We start from the raw sequence: 12,182 nt of genomic DNA on the forward strand, positions 1-12,182 counted from the left end.
ATGGCGAACTGGGCGAGTTGCTTAGCATTCATTTTGAACGTGGAACATAGCGAAAACGAAGGGGGACAAAAGACGAGAAAAAAACGCCGTACCGCGTCGTCGTTGTTTCAGCCTCTTGCTCCTGCTCGCTTGCGCTGTGTTACGCACTCAAAATGTTTTTTATGTCTGATATTTACAAAGAAATTAAAAATGCACTTGCACCATAATGTAACTATATTTCACTTACGATAACAGTAGAGAAGGCCCAAAGAAAAAAAGAAGACTGGAAAAGAAAACAGTGCCGGAGGAAAATGAAATGAAAGGAGAAAAAGAAAGAACGTTGAAAAAGTTCTCAGGTATTTAGGTCGTCTAGCCAATGCAAAACTAAATGGCCCATTAGGTCCTCGAACGAATGCAAAGGTAAATTGCAATCTTTAATATGTTAATTGGTTCAGTAGGATTCATGTGACCGTTCGATGCTATGACTCCTTGTTTCCCATGATCCCACTCCTTTCTTTTCTTTCTTCAGTTAAAGGCATTGTCTAAGAACCTACAAGAACGGTGTCGAGAGGTACTTGTGGGTGCCTTAATTTTACAGTCGCTTCAAGCCGGTGCAGCGATGAGTTGATAAGCTGACGAGCTTTTTGCTGAGCCTGGCGTAGACCGAGTGATGTGGTGTCTCTTTTTTTTTCTTGGTAAAGGTGCGCGTATTCACATTCAGCTAACCTGCGAATAAGGCTTTATGCGTAGGCACAGGTACAAGAAGCTGAAGCATCATTATAAGGCGTGCTTCCTGCGATCCTAGCTTCGTCTAACACATACCACGTTAAAACGCCCACACCTGGATGCAAGCAAAATAGAATGCATAGAAAGTTAACATCACGTTTTCCGAGGCAGCCTGGAGCTTTTTTTGCAAGGATATTGGTTGTAAGTCCTGGGCCCTAAAAAATAGCAAGAACTGGGGGAGCTATACGCAAGCGACAGAAAGAAATTGATCAACGCTAGAATGGAAACATGAAACAAAATTGTTGTCCTACTGCAAGCTGGGAAAGTCGGAGGAATCATTCGCAAAATAACATAGAAAAAGAAGAACGAAACGAATACACTAAAACAGCGCTGCATCGTCCTTCCTTGCTTAGCGAATTCGTGTTTTTTTATTCCGCTTTTCTTCTTTCTTTTTTTTTTTTTTTTGTTAAACGTCCGACTGGGGTCCTCGTACGAAGGTTTGGGAAAGGGTACAAAGGTGAGAAGGAAGGGTAAATTGTGAGGTGGTGAAGCGTTCGACAATGTTCACAGCGCGTCGAGCAGCCCCACTGTGTAAAGAAACAACAAGAATAAAAGAAAAAAACGCAGTGTTTTATAAAGCACTGGAGATGGCATTTTGGCAAGTTGGTTATTCACGATCGTCAAGTAACAGCGCGTAATGAACAAGGGCCGGACGTACAGCGTACGCGCTGTTATTTGACGTTCATAAAGCAACTTGAGCCAACGCCGGCAAAAGGGCAAAGTACACCCTAGTTTAGGGCTATCCCGGGTAACCGTAGTCAGCTGAGAGCTTCGGGTCAACAGGAATCATCTCTCCGTAGACGTTATCGGCTAGAGTGCCTTGCTTGTTCACCACAGGACAAAAAGAGTGATGGCAGCAAAGTCCAACCGGACAAAACTACCGGGGACGATGGAAACGAGGTCAACGGTGACGAAAAGGACGGCGACGGGAAAGACGGCGAAGACGGTGGCGATGATAGCGAAGAGGAGATCGACCAAAGCCTGAAGGACGCCTTCAACGAAGTGGCCTCGGAGGACGGCACCGTCTGCTGCAGTTCACTTAAAGCTTTGCTCAAGAACGTGTCCGAGCAGGGTACGTTGATAATCGCCGGCCCTTCACTCGCGTAGCTTAGGCATGTGCTAAACGAAGACATTAATTTAAGGCCGTTACAGTTCTGTGCTGAGATTTGGCAGCCCATTTATGAAGGGCAGTGGCAGGAACTTGATATTTTCCTTTTAAATACTGAAAACAATCTCGTCCGTCATTTCCTGCTATAATCTCTTTCGGTGTTTGCAGACCCGGCCGGCCAAATTTATCGGGCAAGAATGATAAGGGCCAGCAGCAATAGCTCGCCAAAAAAAGAAGTCCGCCTATTTTCGACACTTTTATCCAACCTATTAGAACTTTACATATTCATTTTGACGCAAGTTAAACAAAATACACATGACGCGTTTCTTTTAATGCAAAGAGAGAGTTCGTGTACACTGAACCAATTTGAAATAATGCTTTATTTTATTTCGCGGCAAAACAAAGTGATAGGACAACCGAGCGAAGGTTTTTTAGGACGGAAGGCTCACTGTTGCCACGGCGCGTACGATGGCGTCATCTAGCTATGCTTCCTCGGCTTTGTTGCCTTACTATGCGATCAATATGCTTGCCGACAACGCTTCTAATGTCAACTGACCTTTGAAGCAGCCGAACAATCAATGAATGAGTCTATATTTCTTTTATCATTGAAGGAAAAGTCTCAGAGCACCTTTACAAACGAGAATGTGCAGGTATTTGCAGCATTCATGAAACCTGTTTAAGGCACAAAACGAATGTGTAGGAAAAAAACATGTGTTTTGCCATCTTGACCATTCTTTATTCATTCAACAGAAATTGAGTAATCCCTTGTACCATTTATTGTGCTAGAGGAGACACCCACACAGACAACAAACTCTTCTTTTGCGGTAGATTTCCGATCGTTTTTCTGGATAGCATAGGGCCAGCAAGAAACGACATGTGAGTAACAATTTTTTAGCTTCGCCTCATTTAAGCGGAATAAGCACGACAAAGCAAAGGAGCAAATACGGAGAAACGCGCTCGAAGCTGTTACCTGCTAATATAACCTAAAGTTGACCGAATGAAAAATAGGCCAGCAACTTTTCATTCTATGCAAGATACTCCCTTACTTTATTTTTCAACCAACTTCTCACATTTAGGCATGCTGTGAGTAACGTTCTTTTTTTCTTTCGTATTTCAGATGGTGGTCCTCTGGATTTCTCATTGGACATATGCCGAAGCATGGTGGCCCTCATTGATGTATCCTTTCACTGTAAAAAGAAAAACAAAGATAAAAAGAAGAACCTGCAGTTTGCAAGCTGCTTTAGCGTTCCACATATATATATATATATATATATATATATATATATATATATATATATATATATATAATAATCCAATGTAGGCACTTATTCATTTATTGAATTTACGCAGTGTATCCGCAAGCCATAGGAATTCTTGTTTACTCATGTCGTATGTAACCTTTATGAAACGGACAATTAATGATCATTAATTGGCATTAACTGGCACATTTTAGGGATAATTTAAACGGAAGTTATTTTCATATGGCGTGTTTCTAAACGTAGCTTCGGCGCATTTGTATGAAGCCCACTACTCCTCGCCACAGAGAAAACGCACAGAAAACAAATTACTGCTGTTGTCGAAGGGACAATTTTTGCTGGAAACGTTGCTAGCTCCCTGATGTAAATTGTACATTTTCATCACCGGATACCATTCGTGTCGCCCTTGACATTTTCGTGCCAGGACGACTACACTGGGACGTTGACTGTGGAAGAGTTTGCTGTGCTTCACAAACACATCAAACAATGGAAGGCAAGTAATCTTGAACTTGCAGTTGAAAAATAACGGCAATAGCTATATTTCGTGGCACTCAGTAAATTCGTTAGTCAGCATAAATCTTACAAAATGTGACTAAAGTATTGAAGTCCGAACACATTTTGACCAGTGCGGCAGAACATTGCGGCAGAACACTTATCACGAAGACTGTCGATGGTAACGCGTTTAGCATTGACTAATACAGTGACACACGATAGTGCCACCGTCGAAACGAGTTATACATGAGGCGTGTACTGCAGCAAGGCTCCTCTTTCTTGTTTCCCTAAGAACACTTGGCGCCATCTAGCACCACCACCACAAAGCATGCGTATGGCCTCCGAAATGCATGACGTGCCAGTGCATGGCCTCGGAGATGAGAAGCGTGGCAGCAAAATTATAAAAATGCATCTTCAAGCTTGAAATCTTGTAAGATAAAGAAGCTCGCAAAAAAGCAGTATACAACCTGCGATGTCAAAAAAAAAAATTGACCGACGATTACGATACTCCCTAATGCGAAATTTGAGCGCAGCTGTATAAGTGTTTTCATCTCGCAATGTATTGGCTGACAAACTGTCTTGTGCGGCACGTTGCAAACGGAGCGAAGTGTGGCGCGACTGCCTCGCTAATCGTGAGGCGTGAGCGCGATTAACAGCAGCCGCCGCAGACAGACCCACTGCTCATGCAGTGCTTTGTTTTCATAAAGACGACGCACTCTATTCTGGCGTCATCTCGTGACCATCGTCGCCGCAGAGCCCGTCGTGCGGGACACTACACTTTCCTTCTCACTCTTTCGTCCTAACCTCCTCCCCCGCTTTCTCCTCTCGCTCTCTTCACTATCGTCGTCTTTCATCCGCGCTTCGCGTTCACTCTTTCATCCTTTTGCTGTGCGTGTTCCCTCGGTTACGAGTTTGCCGAGGGACGAAGCCGACGCTGAGCTGTGCTGTACAAAAAAAGAAAAAACAACTGCGTAGACAAGAACATGGCGGTATCAATTATCTGTCCGGCTTATCTGATATTCGATTAGCTGAGATTAAGAGGAGGAAATGGGGTTGGATAGGCCAGGTAATGCGCAGAGCAGATGACCGACGGTCTGTTACAATAACCTAATTTGTTGTACAGAAAGGGTAAAACAACCGATGACGCCAGAGGATTGGTTGGTGTGATAAAACTAGAAAATTTGCAAGCATAGAATGGAATCCACTGGTGTAAGACACTGGTAGCTTGAGATCTCTTGGAGTGGTCCTGCACTGGACATAAATTATGATTATAATGAGGTCGAACTATAACTTTCTCTTTTTTTCTTTCCAGGCGGCCTTTAAATCTTACGACAAGGGCTCGACTGGATATCTCAGCACGTATGCATTAAGGAACGCTCTTCGATCCGCAGGTAAGCTCAGGGGCTCGATTTCAAACAGTATCGCATATTCTGCGACCATTTCTGCGCTTGCTGAAAAAGTTTGTGCAAGCACATATCGGCTGTAAGCAGAAACTAGCGGCATCTATTGCTATCAATAAAACTGCATTGATCTCTTTATAGGTAAGATATTGTCAACCAGATCGCATAGCAGATGGTGATAAGGCGTGCGGCCACATTCTTTATAGTCAGAGATTAAGTTCTAGTACTCATGAAAATGGTCGGAGTAACCGAATTCATAACATTTGTTTGCCCGTCCCCCCTTCCCTGCGCTTTTTTGTCGTCGTCGTCGTCGTCGTCGTTGTTGTTGTTGTTGTTGTTGTTGTTGTTGTTGTTTGAGAAGTCGACGCCAACGCCAAGCTCGGACATAAAAACCTGTTTCATCTGGCGAGGAGGAAAGGGCGCGCGGCGACTCTTTCCTCCTCTCTGGCTTGTGCGAGCCGGCGCGGCGCTGCTTGAATGTGTTGCATTCGCGCTGCGGAACGATTCGGAGATGCCTTAGCTCGATCTCAGTGAAATTTACGTGATGTCAGTTCATACGAGGTCGTTAAACAAACACTTATGGTAGACTTTCGGTGCAGCAGTAGCTGCAGTATGTGGAAATTTCTATTGGGTGCGTGAAAATGCGACGCGCATCATAGGCCGCGCGGTCTGTGCACGTGTTGTGAACTATTTTGGCTCTAGTGGGTTCCGCTGAACAAGGAGAGCTGGCGTGTGTGAATTGCCAGCGTGAACTGGGAAATCTCAGCTATCGTTTGATCGTTTGTCGTGGGAACTAAACCATAAGAGTGCCCGTACACGGCCAATCCAATGCAACCCCGAAACATCTAAGCGCCAGTCATTATAAAACATTTGTGTCAGCCGCCGGCATCGGTCCCAGGCGTTTTAAGTATGGTAAGTAGACTTGAAATTACTATACCATGTCTACCTAAACCTCCTGTATGAGACCGATGGGCTTGCTCAACACAGCGATCCAGTATAGTTGGTAAGTCAGTATGATACGTATAAGCTTTGAGCTTCGACATTGCCTTTTTTGTCCTGTAAGGCATAATATCCAAAGGGGATCGCATAAAAAAATTCCAATGGTTACTCGTGAGGACATTGTTTCCGTAAAACGGGTGAGTGCATCGTTGAAGACGGGACGAACAAGACTGAAAAAGAAAAGAAGCAAGAAAAAAAGGTTTTCATTCTCTGCTATATAGCGAAAAAAAGGAAAAAGGAAAACACTGGCTAATGCCGCAATTAGGCATCGCATGGTCATGGCGCATGCTTTTGACCATGTGCAGCATCTACCACTGCCTCGGATGCTCGCGTAGTCTGGAGCCGGTCGCTCGACCACTCGACAAGTGTGATTAACGCATTGGTATGCACGTTATTACTAATCAACATCATTTTATTCGTGGACGGAAATTTCGTTTTGCCAACAGCGAAGTCGTGCAATATATCTATAGATAACAGTTCCAATACTTGTCAAAGTAAACAGCACAACTTATTCCGCAGCTTTGCGGCACCCACGCTGCTGGATCGTCATGTTTTGTGACTACTCGTTGCTGCTGAACCGCAGCTTTCAATTACTCAGAATGCTGCAGTATAAGGACACATTCGTGAAATAAATTTTCAGAAATACATTACTGATCTCCGAGGCTGATTGTAAGCTCAAATACGCGTGCGAACATCGCGCTGAGTGATATGTCCGCGTCAACGCCGTCAGAAACTCCAGCCATGCCAACTTAAACCACTTCACCACGTCTCACAGAACCGTTTACCTCGTAGCTAGAAGACGCCATGTCATGCTGAATAAACCACACGAGCGAGAAAAAGAAGGAAAAAGAAAGCCACCTGAAACTGCCGCCGAGTGTGTATACAGTGGCATACAAGACGGAGCGCACGCCCAAGCCTGATACCGACTGCCCATAAATGTACCGCTGCATAAGCAATACGGTGGCGCCCATTAAATAAACTGTCAGTAGCACTTGAATTTGACCAGCTCACAATCAGCTATGATAAGGCATAGTCATTAGCCCTTGTGCAGTGTACTGCGAAAAGCATGTTTCGTGGTGTCAGAGTGTGTCGTAGACGGCGATGTTACGAGGCCACGTTATTCCAGACCTCGGAGCAGCCTGACCCCTTCCGGAACAATGGAAATCTATTTTAAACAATAGGTGATTTGTGCATTATCAGGCTGAGTTGTGCACGCGTCGTTATTTATCAAAAATAGCCGATCACAATGGCTAGCGAATAATATTTCTTACAAGGTTAGGTGAAGTGCTATAATAATTCACAATATTTTTTTTTTTCTATAGGCTACGTCGTCAATCAACACGTGCTGAAGGCCCTCGTCCTGCGTTACGGCCACGACCGCAAGATAAGTTTGGCAGATTTCATCGGCTGCGCCGTCAAGCTCATGTGCATGATCGGTGCGTGTGACCTAACAGGGCAACACTTTTACGCTTCCGGTTTTGACTCATAGTTATAGCAGACCTTGAAACGGACGCCGGTTCTGAAAGGGTTCACCCATGCATAAGCCCTCACATTTTCTCCATAGATGACGTGCGGCCTCCCTAACCTGCTGATATGTGCACAGATACATAGCAGCATTTCCGGTTACTATGTATATGTGCCATGCAGCAAGGAGCCATAAGCCGTGTTCACATGAATGCGACACAATGAGCGCATCACATTTTCTAGCGCGTGACGAGCTATGCGATGCGCCAGCGTTCACGTGTAGCGCATCACCCCTGGTGCGATGGTGGCGGCATGCGGTGTCGCACATCGAAGGCGAAGCAGCGCTTCCAGACGCGTAAGGCGCCACGCCACAACGCAGCTCGGCGAGTGCAGCTAATAGGCAGCAAATCCCGCTTCCCAGAATTCCTAATGCTTTGCGATCGCTTTTACGTACACCGCGAAAGGCTACTTGCCTGTCTCAATCCCCCGCTGTCTGGCACATTAATCTGACGCGCTTTCCTAGCGCATTAGCCTCGCTTGCATGGATGCGGCCCGCTAGAAAGATTATGTATGTGATACGATGCGCCAGCAGTCGCATTCATGTCAACGAGGCTATAGAATGTAAAACGAAAGGTGTAACGTTGAAAGATAGAAAGAGAACGGAACCGGCTATCTGTATCAGTTTTGTCCTCCGTCCTCTCTTTTCGCCATTGGCTCTGTCGGCATCTTTTCAACCGGCTAGCGAGCTAACAGCTAAATTGCGCCTTAAAGGATAAGTGCTTAGTATACAACGGCAGTGTTTGCTGAACCGTCTTCGAGAGAGACGCTTTGAAGAGATAAGAGCGATAATTAAAGAAAAAGGCTGGAAGGCGATCTAATCGCTTGTTGAAGTCAATCAAAGACAATGTCTTCCATAAGTGAGTTGGGGGCGAGAATGAGGCAGTCTCAGTCCCCCCGGCACTCCTTGCAGTCACATTTCAAGTGCGAGACGTAAAATGAGAGTCGGAATTAAAATTTTTAGGCTGAATAAACCTACAAAAAGGTCCATATTTTTTAACTGAATTCTTTTCCGGATTTACTTGAATTTTTAGACTGCTCTTTCCTCGGGATCGGCCCAAGAACAAGGCTGGAAACACGCATAACCGATACAAAACACACAACAACAACAACAAAAAACAGCCCGTGGGTGGGTAGGGGGAGGGGTTTACTAGATAAGGACATTGTTTTTACTAAGTCAGAGACTTCAATTAACGGCCAGTCGTAGTATGTTTCGTACGACATATATCCAAGTCACGGTCAGTCACTTTTTTGTGTGTGCGTGCGTGATGTCGGTACGGAAAGTGACGCATACCAATCTCCGGTCTTCTTTCAGACATTTACGACGCCTGGGACCCAGAAAAGGAGAATGCTGTGACCGTTAGTCGGAACGAGGTGAGTAGCATCCTTATCACGCCTAATGCGAAGTCAACAACCGCAGCGTCTAAGAAATGACGTGCTCATTTGATTACTGCTCGTCCTTCCTTTCCTTTCAGTGGCTTAAATACACGATGTACTGCTGAGTATCCCCTCCGGTGTGTTCAACTCAGAAGTGAGTGTCGGAAATGCGACTGTCGCTTTCTCGCTCGAAGGCACTGCATTAATATCGTCGTCAAATAAAAGGTTTTTACTTTCGACGTGTGACTGTTTGTTATTGCGCGGAATGGTGCGAATACAAGGATGGAACTGCGATCTCGCGGGCACCGTCTCTGTGAAAAATTAAACCACGACCTCGCCAGTTGGTAGATCTTGCAATGACGCCTCTCAGCCCTCCGCAGCCCTCCGTTCTGAATCAAACATCTATCTATCTATCTATCTATCTATCTATCTATCTATCTATCTATCTATCTATCTATCTATCTATCTATCTATCTATCTATCTATCTATCTATCTATCTATCTATCTATCTATCTATCTATCTATCTATCTATCTATCTATCTATCTATCTATCTATCTATCTATCTATCTATCTATCTATCTATCTATCTATCTATCTATCTATCTATCTATCTATCTATCTATCTATCTATCTATCTATCTATCTATCTATCTATCTATCTATCTATCTATCTATCTATCTATCTATCTATCTATCTATCTATCTATCTATCTATCTATCTATCTATCTATCTATCTATCTATCTATCTATCTATCTATCTATCTATCTATCTATCTATCTATCTATCTATCTATCTATCTATCTATCTATCTATCTATCTATCTATCTATCTATCTATCTATCTATCTATCTATCTATCTATCTATCTATCTATCTATCTATCTATCTATCTATCTATCTATCTATCTATCTATCTATCTATCTATCTATCTATCTATCTATCTATCTATCTATCTATCTATCTATCTATCTAATCTAGTGCTATTTGGTTTGCCTTAAGACTGAGGTCCACTTTACACATACAGGAGTCCACGTCATTCACTCACCGTGGTTGTGATGTGGAAATAAAGTTGCTCCGACGAATAAGAGTGAATGGAACAGGCTATCGCCACAGAATGTAACATAGGAAAGGTCACTGTAAACGCAGGGAAATAAAGAACAGCTTATTGTGTTTACATTTACAAACCATCGGCGCAGTGGCAACGGCAGTGTAATTTATGGGCCGATTTCTTCTGAGTAACTTAATGTAACTAAATGTAATATAGAGCTTAGGATTCATGACAGGAATCCAAGAAGCCAACACGCTACATTGGGGCAACAAGCATTTATTCTGCAGCTGGCCTAAACGACGAAGTAACTGATCACCAGCCAATTTCTGTCGCAATACACAATTTGCGTAAACACAAGCGACCTAGGGTTACAAAACTAAGTAGAATAAATTACAATGCCTTGCGCCATTGTATTTTGCAAACTGAAACCAGTACAATGTACAACGAGGGTGTTGACACGGAATTCAGTAACTTAATCGAATTTCTTATGTCCGTAAGCGAACCCAGTCGAACATTTATTAAACATACCTATGTGAAACCCATATGTCCATGGCTGACTAATGAAATCCTTTTATTGCTAAAATAAAAAGATCACTGTCACCAGAAACAAAAAAGCATAAAGATAATGAGTATATTTATGTCAGTTTAAATATGCTACGAACTCAATGTGTCAATTATGAGAATAAGGAAAAAGAATATTACTCTGGTCTTATCGGGTAAGCTAACGGAAATACAAAGAAAATTTGGAAAATTGTAAAAGAAGTAGTAGGTGAATCCAGATCTCTCCGAGTTCTACCCGATGTCATTATTAAATAGGTAGCAAATAACTTCAATACATATGGGTGCGCGTTCAAATATGACAAATGTACAGTTCCGATTCCACTCAAAACTCTTTTGTAGCCCATGATGTTGAACAAGGCGATATAATAACCATTGTTGCCAACATGTCGCTGAATAAGGTAGATGTACCAGATAGCATCACGACGCGCATGATGAAACAAAATACTGACATCCTCGGCCCTATTTTATGCTGCACTTTTCAATTACTCACCGGAATAATCAATATTTCCTTCTTGCCTAAAGACAGCCAAAGTAGCGTATTTTTTTTAATGATGGATATCACTCGAGCGCCTCCAGCGACAGACCAATATCGATCTCTAGCGCTATTAATACAATTTTTCGAAAAACATTTGTGCAAATCGGATAATGATATTTTTGAATAAATATAAAATATTATGCCCTCAGCATCGTGGGTTCCGTACACATCACTCAATGGCATCTGCAGTGTTATCATTAACACAGAAAATTATTCAGGATTACACCAAAACCTTTCGGTAGCAGGAGTATTATTCGATCTGGAGAAAGCATTTATTGACACAGTAGACCACCTTAATCTAATACCACTACAGCATTACGGTTTCCGTGGGAAAGTTTGCGACCTTTTTTTTCTTACATTAATGGGCGTCAACAGAAAGTAACGATAAACGACATATAGTCTTCTACGCAACCTCGATGCAGAGGTGTACCTGAAGGTTCAGGTCTTGGTCCCATGATTTTCTCCCTTTATGCGGATGACCTTGGTAATACTTTGCAATCATCTGAGGTTTCGATGTACGCACATGAAAAAGCAATGATAATAATGTTTGATAACCCCATTGGACATGAAAACAAAACTAATTAAAAATTAAAACGCATATCAAAATGGTGCCCAGGTAAAAAATAAACTATAAATGCAAAGCATAATATTCCAACCACGCAAGCGAGACTTTATGACTTTTGTATTCGAATTAATTCCTGTTCATATGAGTATGCACTCATCTTCGGATATCTGGGAGCGTCGTTGGACTGCTGTTAAGTTGGCGGATCAGATTAATTATGTATGTGCGAAACTGGCATCTGGATTTTTCATTCTTTTGCAAGCTCGAAATTACATTGATGTCGACATATTGCGCAATGTGTATTTTGCATTCATGCACAATGTTTTGTCCCACTGCGTCGAATCCTGGGGTCGGATGTCGGATACACATCTTGATCCCGTAATAAAATTGCAAAACCGAGCACTCAGAATAATGACAAAATGTAGGCATGACCATCTCAGTAATCTACTCTTTGATAACTCCTTACGCCAATTAGATACAGTTTCGGCTGAGCCTCTATTACACAGTATAACTATCCATTCCATGCGTAAATATTTCACTCCTCAGATCGCAT

The 12,182-nt window shown here is 42.9% G+C and overlaps 1 protein-coding gene across 1 annotated transcript in view; it reads left to right on the plus strand.

Annotated features, from left to right (window-relative positions):
• Positions 1-9,157, plus strand: part of LOC126545873 (calpain-A-like) — a 38,330-nt gene extending 29,173 nt beyond the window's left edge. Inside the window, exons 13-19 of the mRNA XM_050193899.3 lie at positions 1,603-1,837; positions 2,991-3,049; positions 3,554-3,622; positions 4,934-5,012; positions 7,343-7,456; positions 8,857-8,915; positions 9,017-9,157. Of these exons, the coding sequence (XP_050049856.3) occupies positions 1,603-1,837; positions 2,991-3,049; positions 3,554-3,622; positions 4,934-5,012; positions 7,343-7,456; positions 8,857-8,915; positions 9,017-9,043 (642 nt within the window). The 3' untranslated portion in view covers positions 9,044-9,157. The remainder of the gene's footprint in view (positions 1-1,602; positions 1,838-2,990; positions 3,050-3,553; positions 3,623-4,933; positions 5,013-7,342; positions 7,457-8,856; positions 8,916-9,016) is intronic.
• Positions 9,158-12,182: the final 3,025 nt, after the last annotated feature.

Source organism: Dermacentor andersoni, chromosome 3 (assembly GCF_023375885.2).
Source record: "Dermacentor andersoni chromosome 3, qqDerAnde1_hic_scaffold, whole genome shotgun sequence".
Classification (NCBI taxonomy): Eukaryota; Metazoa; Arthropoda; class Arachnida; order Ixodida; family Ixodidae; genus Dermacentor; species Dermacentor andersoni.